At 45.3% G+C, this 12,524-nt stretch overlaps 1 protein-coding gene across 1 annotated transcript in view; it reads right to left on the reverse strand.

The window, feature by feature from the left end:
- ACVR2B (activin A receptor, type IIB) overlaps positions 1-12,524 on the reverse strand; it is a gene marked incomplete at its 5' end in the record, with an annotated part of 25,065 nt that overhangs the window by 10,504 nt on the left and 2,037 nt on the right. Inside the window, 6 exons of the mRNA XM_010145684.1 lie at positions 572-720; positions 1,601-1,744; positions 2,829-2,972; positions 4,685-4,836; positions 6,164-6,273; positions 10,015-10,222. Of these exons, the coding sequence (XP_010143986.1) occupies positions 572-720; positions 1,601-1,744; positions 2,829-2,972; positions 4,685-4,836; positions 6,164-6,273; positions 10,015-10,222 (907 nt within the window). The remainder of the gene's footprint in view (positions 1-571; positions 721-1,600; positions 1,745-2,828; positions 2,973-4,684; positions 4,837-6,163; positions 6,274-10,014; positions 10,223-12,524) is intronic.

The following is a 12,524-nucleotide window of genomic DNA, read 5'->3' on the forward strand; positions in this document are numbered from 1 at the left end:
TCTCGGAGACACCATGGAGCCTGCTCTGGTGTCTCTCATAAGCACCCTGGCATGATTTGGGCACCATAAAACTACGGTGGAAAACAAACAGCAGCAATTTTCTGCACTTCTACAGTTTCTGCATTTCTCACGTAATAATCAAAATGTGGGATGACACACAGACGAGTTATCAGTCTTACACACTTAGAGAAAAATAGGGTCCAAATCTTGTACAGTCACAGAAATACAGAGATTATCATGTGATTTATCAAGCATAGCCCTTTCAAAGAGCAGTTCTGTAGCAACCAGACTTCCCTTCCCACTACATGTTAAGAGAAGAGTTGATGGAAGAGGGAAGCACCTACCCTTCAGATATTTGCCATAAACCACTACCAACCATACTTTTTCACCGACAAGACACTTTCTTGCCCCTTACCATTTCACATGTGGTTGAAAAAATTCTTGTCTCAGCATAGGATTTGTTGAGTTAAAAGACATTTCTCTCCTAAAAGCACAATCTCCTCCACCCTTCAACAGCATCATTTCAAAGAGGTTATGAATATCTGAATGGCGTCGATGAGAGAGGCCATACCTGTGTGCTATAGCAGGTTTGTGTCCTTCACCTTTGCACCAAGGGACATCTTCATGAAGGTAGGACAAGCCACGGGCCATTGTTTCTGCAACATGGCAGAGCTCATTCCAGCTGATAATATTGCCCTTCAGGTAATCTGTCAGAGAGCCCTGCAAAACAGGACATTGTATGTTCTTAATCACAGACCCTGCCACCTGACAGACGTGCCAGCTCATCAGTCTGGAAAATGGTTTTAATGAATGCTTGAGAATTTGAACCTCGATTTAACAAAGGGAAAAATATCACTAGCAAAAGTAGAAAAAAAAAGAAGAAATAAAACCCACAAGTGTTTGTGAGTCCTCAGCCCTTTGAGAGCACAGGAAGAATGTGGATGTCTAAAAGGAGTCTGCCAGGGAAAGGCAGGGAGGTAAGAAAGGGACAAAAGCATCTCAAAACAGAGCAATTCATCTAACCTAAGAACGGGGAAAGCCTTCTGTGCAAGAAGATGATGTACTGTATCAGCTGGTTGTGGCAATGATTGACTCAGTAGACCTTGGATTAAACAGAGGGATAACGCTGCTGGCTCAGCCCCGGATTTGTGCATGTTTGCTTTATTTAAATGTTAGTCATGTTTGACAACAAAAGCAATCCATGAAACGGGAGATACGCTACAAGCTTCAAAGGCAAGCACGCAGCCCATCTGCGAGGGGCGAGTTGGGACTGCAACGGTCTGTGACACCTGGCTCCCACGGGCGCATCTACGCGCATCAAGAGACAGTCATCACCACATACGTGAGCTGTGGCCTTTTGTGCCTCTTTCTCTCCCCAAGTCCCACCTTTATTAATCCTATGTTTGTGTAGAAAGCCTTGAAAGGTAAAGGAAGAGCCTTTGAAGGAGGGGTGCAGGAGCACTTCTCCACTACTGCTAAGCCATGGCTCTCCGGGATAGATTACAGGGGAGCTTCTGGGAGACATCAGACACCAAATCCTGCTGTTTCGCAACCAGCCGCCTCCCTGCCTTCCAAAAACGTAAGTGAAATGGTAAGTTACCTTGTCGTGGAAAGCCGTGATCAGCCAGAGCTCTGTCTCTAGGTTTGTCCCTCTTTTCTCTGCTGCAATAAATTGCAAAAGGTTTTCATGCTTCATGCCAGGAGTATTGAAAATCTCCCTCTCGCTCTGCCAAGATTGCTTATCCTAAAGCAAGGAGAAAAGCACCGTTAAAGATCACACTTCCCTTTAAAGCAAACAGCTCCTTCAGCTCAGTCAGAGCTGCTCATGGTCCTCTTAGTATCATCCTCCGGCATTCAGATGTGATATGTCCCTTCAAAATGAGGCTGTTTTCCTAAAGGGTAGATGCTGGAGGAAGACTGGAAGTTGCTCTTCTCGGCCTCCCCTCCTCAAAATTATCCTCGGATAATATCCCCACGTGTGTGGGGAGGGGGGAGGAATCCAAGCTGAACCTCACTGACAAATAAGATTTGTCAAGATCTCCTATGGACGCTTGCAAGGATAGAGCCTGTGCATACAGCAGCCAGATCTGCACTGTGGCTGTAATTGTTACGACTGCAAAATCTAATCTAGGCTCTGTTGAATATTTACTAGTAGGTCACAGCTGGCTTGGACAGAAGATGTGCAAATCTCCTTTAGCAATGCTATGACAACAAATACGGGGCGAAAAATTAACGAAGGAGGAGATAGCAGAGGAGCACAAAGGTGTTTCAGCTGTCCTTCTTTCATTTGACTTTTGATTGCTTTACTCTTTCTATCTGCAATTCCTAGAGAGTCAAGTCAGGACTGTTCAAAGGTTTCCTAGAGCAGGAGACGTGAGCTGACAGAAACGCCGCAGCGCAATTAGCTTTCGCAGCGCTGGGGCTGTGCCTTCGTGAGCTGTAAACCGTTTGCTAGGTTTGGGTCCAGATTTACAATTCACCCAGGCAGGACACGCAAAGCCAGGGCTTTGGTCCTTTGTGTGCACTTTGGGCATCACAGCTGCACGCTGCCTCGCTGGACTTTAACAACACGGACATTTGCAGCGAAGTTAAAATCCCCTGTAGATTTCAAAATGTGCTTGTTTTGGCTCTTCTTGCAACAACTACTACTACAGGAAGCATTTGGTAGTGAGATAACACAGAGAAAAGTGCTGCAAGTGAGGGTCCTTGAACTTTTTTCCCCAGCAGAAGAGTGCAAAATGCATATTTGTTATTGTCCATAGGCACTGAGAACTTCTCAGCACTGGTGAGGAAAGCTGGTGAGTGAGAACCGAGCGCAACCTTCTAACCTGAATAGGGAAGATTTTCACTGCTACGTAGTCATTCATCAGCTGAGCCTTCCACACACAGCCAAAGCGTCCCCTCGCCTTGATCTCCAAGAGTTGCAGAGGCTTTAGGCCAACCAGAGGAGACGGGGGTGGCGGGCCAGGGTCCTGCATGAACAAAAAACATTGTCAACAGCTGAAGCTGGACTGTAAAACAAAGGGAGGGGAGGAAAGAAGAGACTGCGTATGGGAAAAGAGGTGTAAAGAAGTTACATTTTGTTTAATGCAAATTATTTAGATGTACTCTTTGCAGCAAGAGCAGCCCAAAATTCCCTGTCTTGCTTTGTAGGGTATTTGTATAGAACATATATAACGTTCTACACCCTCATGCATCACTTTCTGCGTCAAACTACTGTCTGCCATCCTCTGACAAAACCTGAATTCTTCTATATTTTCAAAGCAAGAGCTATTTTGGGCTGTAAAACACGGATGACCTCAAAGCTACCTCCTGTCAAAAGCAGAAACTTCTCGATCTTTGTGACCCAACAGACAACTACATCTGATACCTCCCACTGCTTTGCACCTCATTAGATGTGTTTCACATAATCCTAGCAATGGGCAGTAAACAGGTCTGTCAGCATCATAAAGATCACATCTGTTTAAACTCTGCATTTGTCCAGAACAACGCAACCCTGCAGGACACATGGGGTTGGAGTTCTGTCCTATCTATCTGCTTTCAGATGGGAAAGGTTCACAGTATGGGCTGTAATAGACAGAAGAGGGAGGGAGTAGCTGCTTGACCCTTCAGAAGAAACCAGAAAGCTCAGGGCACAGCAAAGCCAGCAAGGACCAGTTTCTGATGGCTTTAGGCCAGAAGGATGACCTCCTGCACGAATGCTCTGATGGCTCATAAAAACAGAGCTTCAATGGGGAAAGCATTTCCCCCTGCCCCATAAAGCTGGTAGGAACTTTATCATCTCTCTGATCTCTGCAGAGCTGGTTGAAATCGAGCAATGGGTTTGAGAGTTTGGGGGAAGGGCAGCCACCAAGCAGGGCTGTGTAACTTGGCCCAAGTGGCCAAGGCCAACAGCATCCTGGCTTGTATCAGCACTGGTGTGGCCAGCAGGACTGGGGATGTGATTGTCCCCCTGTGACTGCACTGGAGAGGACACCCCTTGAATCCTGTGGTAAGTTTGGGGCCCCTCATTACAAGAAGGACATTGAGGTACCGGAGCACGTCCAGAGAAGGGCAATGAAGCTGCTGAAGGATCTAGAGAACAAGTCCTGTTAAGAGCAGCTGAGGGAACTGGGGGTGTTTAGCCTGGAGAAAAGAAGGCTCAGGGGAGACCTTATCACTGTCTACTTCTATCTAACAGAAGGCTGTAGCAAGATGGGGGTCAGTCTCTTCTCCCAGGTAACAAGGGATGGGATGAGAGGAAATATCCTCAAGTTGTGCCAGGGGAGGTTGGACATTAGGCAAAACTCTTTAGAGAAAGGGTGGTAAAGCATTGAAACGGGCTGCTCAGGGCAGTGGTGGAGTCCTCATCTCTGGAGTATTTAAAAGACACGTACATGTGGTGCTGAGGGACATGGTTTAGTGGTGACCTGGCAGGGCTGGATGAACGGTTGGACTTGATGACCTCAAAGGTCTCTTCCACCCTGAATGATTCTGTGGTCCATCCCTCAGGAATCTCTAAACCCATCAGCCTCACAGGGGATGCTAACACCAGCACTGAGGCCAGCTATACCACCAGCTTCAAGAAGGTAGAGAAGAAAAGATAGTCCACCTGAAAACAGTGAAGCAAAAGCGGTTGTGAACATATACTGAGCAGACTCTGTGCCTTTTGTAAGGTCCAAGCAAAGGGGAGCAACTCCCTCACCTCATTAATGTCGACGTGCCCGTAGGGAGGCTTGCGGTGTCGGTACATCCAGAAGGCTAAGAGGATGGCCATGGAGAGGACAGCGATGGGGAGCAGGGAGTACACCAGGATGTTGAGCAGGGAGGGCGTTGGTGGCGGCGGCTCATATATGACTGCGAGAAAAAAGCAGCGTAAAACAGGGAAAGGACCCTTCAGGAATGCAACAGCACTGTCAGCTACACGTCCACATGCAACCAAACCCCATTCTTCTACTCCAAAGTTGACAGTGCTCAATGGCATGTCCCAACACATCCAACAGTATTCATAAGGCTCTGTAATTTACTCTTCTCCATACGGCTATTAGTAATGGAGTTACAATGGTCCAAACCACACTTCGCAAGCCAAGCCTCCATCTGACCTTTATTTAGATGGGTATTTCTTGCTGGGATACGTAAAACCAGAACATTTCCCCCTCTTAACACTTCCGAATGTATTAAGCAAGCACGAAATCCCTCGCAGCGCTGCTTTGCCTTTTACAGTGATTGACAAGATGTCAGTTTTTAGTAAAATGCTGCCGGAGCCACAATCAAATGCACTATTCCCACAGTAGTTCGTGTTCCAAATTACATCAGTGCAGTTGAGACACAAACAATGGGAATACTAAATGGAGCCATGTTGCTATGTTGGAGACAGGGAAGGAAAAAATAGCAAGACTTGCCAAATTAAACAAAAAACTGTGAGAAAGAATATTTGCTACTAGGTTGCTACGGGTGCATTAATAACAGGAGATAATAAACCCCATGTAAACAATTAAAAACCTAACAAGGAAGCCCAAGAAAATGTGATAATGATCTACTGGAACATCTCAGTAAATCTAAGTAGTTGATAGCAAAAAAGAACCATCCCAAGTGAAGATCCAGGGCAATAATAATAATTTTTATTGAATGATACTTTAGCTTTAATAATTTTTATTGAATGATACTTTAGCAAGTGTTCAGCGAAAAGAATCATCATTTTTCTATTAGCCTCTGAAGAAAAACCTGCTATTACTCTTCTTCCTTGAAGTACAGCCACAGACTCTGAAAGCTGACGCAAACACCCATTCCCTAGACAAACAAAATAGCAATCAAATGAAAAAAATCCCAGATGCTCAAGGTATTTGGACACCTATGAAAATTAATGAAGAAGGTGTCAAATACCTTTTAAGAGTCTGAGTCTTGATCCATGTTGTATTAATCACTCTGCCCTCTCGCCCTTGTGCAGGATTTTGTTTTGTAATATCCCACTGTGAACGCCCGCCATAAACAAAACCCGACCCTTAGTGATGGTACCTGAGGTGTTGGTACATCACACTTTACCCAGAGTGAAACAACCTCAAAAAACTGTTCTGGAAGAACCACAGCAGAAGGACTTCTGGACTTTATAACCAAAATGGTAATCTGTGTTCTGTTAGATGCATTGCTTAACGTCCATCAACTCAAAGTCTACCCAGTCACTCACCTTCTGGGCCGGTGACTTCAGGCAAGTGGGTAAATTTCTCGTTGCAATAGTTGCCCTCACAGCAGCAGAAAAACACTTGAGGGTTTTCTTCTGTGGCTACACATTCCTGCCTGCATCAGGGAGGGACAGACACAGCAATGAAGTGAAGGGGAAAAACGTCAGCCAACTCCTGCCTCTTGTCTTTGGGAGCCGACCTGCCCCAAATAGTTTTCTCCACACGCCTTTTCCTGCTGCTGCACTGCACAGATCGGCAGTCTCCACTTACAGAAAACAACTTGGCACTCAAATACCCCAGTGGATAGCACAGACCCTTGAAAAGACCGTAAAGGAAACAAACGCTTCCACATGTACTGAAGGCATTAGATGGCGAGTAATAAATAACAGCCACCGCCGCTAACTGAATGAGAAGCAGAAAAACGATGGTGAGATGCCTTGTTCCCTGAACAGCATCTTTCGTGCAGCCCGTGTGTATGCTGTCAGGGGAGAGGAGAACTTGGTCATGCAATTGTGCCATAGAGCACATACGATGAGGACTGAGCTAAGACCGCTCTCACAGCCCTGGGCATCACTAACGCTACGTACTAGAAGGGCACCAGACACCAGTGGCAACAGTCCTGCTGCAGAGAGAAGAGCGGCTGCGGGTTATGGTTTTGGTTGGGTTTTTTCTAAAGTTTAATTCTCAAGCACCATCTCCTTCTCCTTTAAACTTTTCCTGCACAAAAGCCTTCAAGAAAATCAGGTTGCAGTTCTCACTCTTTGTATTTGCCTGTTACCCAGGTAGCACTACAGCCTTCTCAGCACTGAGGTTTCCTTCCACACTGTGCAGAGCGTTAGGGGACTTCAACAGATCAGACCAACTCTACTTCCACACATCCTCCCTCTCCCACAGATCGATGCCAAAAGAGACGTGCAGTGATATTTGCAGTGCTTGAGCAGTCATTTCTTTCTCTTCTTAAATGCCTGCTTCCCTTTCCTGCCACCTTTTGGTATGCTAACCTCTGCTTTTAGTTATTAGGGTTGCAGAGCTGCTCTCCGCAGAGAACTGTATCAAACTATTTCCTGAAGCCCAGCTAAATTATATGCATAACTTCCTTCCTTCAACCACTCGGAGGAAGTAGCAAAACAATCATATGTGTTTGACATTATTACTCATTTATGAACCCATGCCAAGCCTCCCTTTCTGTGGTATCACTGACATACTGCCACGAGAAGAACGGAAAGGGCTCTCTTCAGCAGCGTAGTTTTCAGTGCTTTATTTCCTTGTGGGGGAAAACGTGGCTATAGCCGAAATGTCTCCCGAAAGGTCTCAGCTAGGAAGCACCTGTTTTGTTTTTCAGGCTTTCGGGTTTTTTTATCTTCATAATAATAATTTAAAAAGCAGCTATTTGGCTTATTCAAATGAACAAAGATGTTTCAACAAGTTAAGCAACGTTTCCAGACGCTTTTTTGTGAAATCCGATAACAAGCCGTTCAGATGTAACAGCATCAGTATTGGAGTTTTCAACAGAAAACACATCCTTTGCTAAATCTGTTGGTTAAGAAATCAAGCTAATGAGTGAAAACAGCCTGCTCCACATCTGCAATTCATTATCCCTGTCTCTGAGTTGGTGTGCGCTCAGGGCAGCCATCCAGGTACATATGACATTTTATACTTAGCAAATATTACAAACGAGATGGTGGGAGAGAATGACACATTTTTCTACAGCAGCAAGGGCACATTTTGTAGCAGTTCTGCTCTTTAAGGGAACGTAAACACAACCTCTCTGGTGGGGCTGTGTAAATAAACAAAGAGCAGACAAGTCGATTTTTAAACACTACCTTTTTCCTATAACCTTAAATGTACATGTGTCACATCCTTATGTCCTTAAGACAAAGAACAGAGTAAGGAACTATTACCCTCAACGTCTCAACCCTCACACTCCTCAATTCTTCGCCTTCCAGTGATGAGGAGGCAGTGCTTGGCACACACCAGCACGTGTTGCCAGCACTCCTGGGAGGAGCTGCGACCCGGCAGAATAGGGCCGTGCCCTGCATCCAGGAGACACTTTTGCAGATACAGGTACAGGTGCACCTCCCAAAGCTGCACCCAGGAGCTCAGCATCCAAAGGTGCTGAAGACAGGGACAAAAAGGGCATCAGCACAGTACTGTTCGTGGAAAAATCATTTTCTTAGCCACTTTTGCCATCCTGGGATGCAACACTACCTGCATGAAAGACTGCCAGGATACTCAAGGGAAGGACAAAAAACCCAAAAAAACAAAAAACCCCACAAAAACAAACTCAAAACTAAAGGCTGCATTTGAACTGCCTTTATTTAATTAAAGCTAAGCTTTGTTTCAAATGTTGCTTTCAACACTTGCACTGTTTGTTAATTCTCAGAAGATCTTTTAGCTTTGCCCTGGAACTGCAGCTTTGAAGAATCAGGCTGAAGGATAATGGATGCTCAACCCAGGGCTGCAAAAAGGCTTGTGATGAACCTTGGAAACTTTTTACTGTTGTAACACAGCAACACATTATGACAAAGTTTAAGAACCACTACATCCCTACACAGAGACTCTCAGTGACAATACAAGTGTCACTGTAAATGAGAGGGGCACTGAAAGGAGGAATCTGTTTACAGTAAACACTTCTGCTTCGAAGTAGGAAACTAGAGTGACCTTCAGTTCTCAGAAGGATCGGCATTAAGATGACTAATGGGCCAAGGAGGATTGATTTATTGGGAAAGAATAAAAATTTAACTGTATAGAGCTTGGCTATGCAACCGGCAAGGGAATAGGTGTGGTGGGAAAGTAACCCCGGCACTAATAATAGAATAAAGATGAGGAACGACTCACAGTTGGGATGAGCTGAGATGACGGGGACAAAAGCAGGAATAGCACACAGCGCTGAAGGGAGAAAACTCTCCAGCCATGGGACAAGTCTAGTCCCAGCTTAAGCCCCACACCTTATAACCTCATGTCCTAAAACTTGTGGAATGGGAAGCTACGAAGACGCGCAGCTGGGATTGCACAAAGGTGAAATCAATCTACATTAGTGTTTATCAAGGGAAATCCTTGAATTTTATCTTCTGTTAATCCTTATTGAAAGGGTTGGGTTTGGGTTGGTTGGTCATCGGGGGTTTTTAACAGAAACACTGAGTCTAGAGCCACTAACACTGTCCTTCTGAACTGTGAGCTTTCGGAGGGCTTTTTTCTTTAGCTGCAATTCTTTTCGCCTCTGTAGAATCGCATCAAGGGAAATGAGAAAAGACTAGTTTATTTTCCCAGCTATTTAACGAGGCTGGAGCCTTCATACTACAAAACCTCGCTCCTTTTCAGCTCACTGCAGGCAGCGATACACAAACACGCGTATTGCTTTCGCTGCCCCACTCTTTCTCCTGGCTGTCTGTTAACTTCGCCAAAGAACAGTGTAACTTTTTGCAACATCACAAATGCCAGAATACCTCAACCTCTAACCACCCCCAGATATCTGTGCTTTTCTAGAGAGCTCCAAATGATTCCAAGTTTTCCTTTGTATCGCCAAATGCTCTTGGAAGAACATATTGCTCTTCATTCGATGGTACGGGACACGTTTTTCAACACATGCCAGAATTTTCAAAGCTTTGCTAAAGAAAAAAGAAAAACCCCACAACCACAACAAAAACTCTAAAAGTGCCTTTTGAAGCTTCGCTTTAGAAAGTCAAGGCAGATAAGTGACAATTCTGAGAGCTGCATTAGCTACAGAAATAACTACAGAGGATGAATGGACCAATGGACTTGGACCTGCTTTCTTTTCCTCGATGCAAAAATCATGAGCCTTTGCACTTACAGGAACAATTAAACCTGCATTCAGAAAAAACAGTTAGGCTATTACCTGTCGTAACAGTTGAAGTCATCTAGCCAGCAACCTTTCTTCACCAGCTCGATGGAGCCCGAGTTGTTTCTCCAGGAGGCGTAGCAGTGGAGCCGCTTGTCCTTCTCCCCCTCGCAGCGCTCCACGCCACTCTGGTTGGTCTTCTCCAGCTCCCAGTTGGCATTGTAGTAAATGCATTCCCTTGTCTCAGCCTCCCCATGGCCTGGTCCTGAAGCAAAATTAAAACCCCAAGTATGTTCAAGCAAAATCAGAATCAGATCCTGGGAGACACATTTCCACGTGGCTATGGACGCCGTTCTGCTATAATTGCTCACGAACTGTCACGACTCAACATCGACATTGCTGCCCCCAGTGAAGTTCGCCTTCACGAGGAAGGCAGCCTTAAAGAACATGGTGCCGGCTACACACTTTATTGGTCAGGCAAACCCAAAACCAAAAGTCATCATTCCGGAGTTGGCTTCATGATTAAAAACTCCATCGCCTCTAAACTTGAAAATCTGCCGATCGCATTATCTCCTTACGCCTCCCACTACACAACAAGCAACATGTTGTTCTCTTCAGCATCTCTGCCCCAACTCTGCAAGCTGACCCTGCAGATGCTTTAGGTGATGCGAACATTTGCCTCTCTGAGAGCCAAGAGCTTTGCGGCTGACGCAGCTCACACTGCCTCTCCACACAAGCAAGACCTTCAGCAAAAAGCAGGTCTGGTCCCCAAACAACCCTGGCCACCCTAAAAGGATGTTTGGCCACTACAAACGAAGGAGACTTCATAGTTTGTGGGTCTCTTCCCCCTTTAGAGCCTTATACCAAAGGACCAAGGAGTTCTTACTGTCCCAGGTGAAACAATTCCCCCATAGCTACCTCGGCACAGAATCAAAACACAACTGCAGAAACATCCATTAAAAATGGAGTGAAGTAAGGGAGCACTGATATCTCAGGTGACCGGTTTTGTTCTAAGCCTTAGAAATCCTCTCTTCATTTGGCAATATTCTGCTTTGTGGCATTCTGAGGATTAGTTTAGAAAGAGAAAAAGAATGAAACAAACACGACATGTAAGTGGACAGACAGAAAAGGTACCATGAAGCTCGTGATTTCATAAATCCTGAGATGCCCTGCAGCCATCTCTCTTTGGGATTACCCAACCTAAGGCAAGGTCAGACCTGGCCATTATTTTGATGGATTGCAATCACTGAAAACATAGGTATCCCAATAAAACGTGTTGAAAACAGGGTAGAAAACACGAATGGGTCCCACAGGACAGTGAAATGAAAGCGCTGTGTTCCCAGAATAGCAAGACCTTTGCAAAGCACAGAACTAAGTTTCTGGATGGAAAATTTTGCAGTGTTTTCCTGACTCTATCTTTTCCAAAGGCTGGGCAACCTTTAATGTTGAGATTAAGGGAGTCAAGGCCATATCTGGACAATCTAAACGCAACCCAGCCTGTGACTCCCACTCAACATGGCAAACCAGCCACTTCTGAAACGTCTCTAAGAGGTGATGCTATTCAGTCTTCATAAGACACTGAGCAGCGACTGGCTTCCAGCTGGAAGAGAAAACATTCAGCCTAGGAACAGGCACCAGCTCCAGATCCTGGATACCTTCTGCAGATTCATTGTTTCCATACCTGAACACCCATCCACTCCTGATTTAAGTACTCTTAAGCCAGAGAAGGGAGTATTACTTCCAACAGAAGATCCAACACGCCGAGATTAAACGACTCGTCCCAAGTGAGCAGGATGCTGGGAGGAGACCGACCTGCCTTTCCACAGTCTGCAACTCCTCAAGTTGCCAAGTCTCCAAGCTGTGACCTCGTGGCAGGATTCACCCCCAGTTTTGGAGAGCCATCTAGAGATGGTGCTTGAGCGGGAGATCGCATTCAAGCTATTCAGCGTAGTCTGATCTGCTGTAGGGATTCCACCTTCTGCTGCCAACAGGCATCAAAAAAGGAGCGCAGATGACCTGGCATGGAGTGGAATTGGAACTGAAAGAAGGTTGCAGGAGAAGCAATAGTCTCTGTACAAGCTAGGGGTGATGTGTCCAACTTGCTCCTGATACCAACACCCGGATTAACGATAGGTAATTTTCATGGTGCAGAGCAAACTCATCAGGTTAGGAAGATCTCTTTGCATGTTGAAGAGGTGTTCAATCCTTCCAGAACTCTTTTTTTTGGGAAGAATGTTTAATCTGCATCGTGGGAGAGATTGCAAGGTAGGAGGGATATAAGAAAATCATAAAGCTGACTTCTGAAACTGGAAATTATATTCAAAGCACACACGAACAAGAGCTCAATTTCAATAGCACCTGCAGGTTTTATTGGCACTTGCAAAGCTCCATCTGAGTTTTCCTCTGACAAGTTGCTTACTATAATAAAAACAACCTACCAATATCCCTCAACACAGAACAGTGTCAATATTGACACTCCTTGTTAAAGCCTTGATATTTGTTCTCTCGATACTCACACCATGCTTTGTTAGGGCAGATTAAGCATTTTTTGCTAAATGCTGGTTAAA

Source organism: Buceros rhinoceros, unplaced genomic scaffold, assembly GCF_000710305.1.
Source record: "Buceros rhinoceros silvestris isolate BGI_N320 unplaced genomic scaffold, ASM71030v1 scaffold3171, whole genome shotgun sequence".
Taxonomy (NCBI): domain Eukaryota; kingdom Metazoa; phylum Chordata; class Aves; order Bucerotiformes; family Bucerotidae; genus Buceros; species Buceros rhinoceros.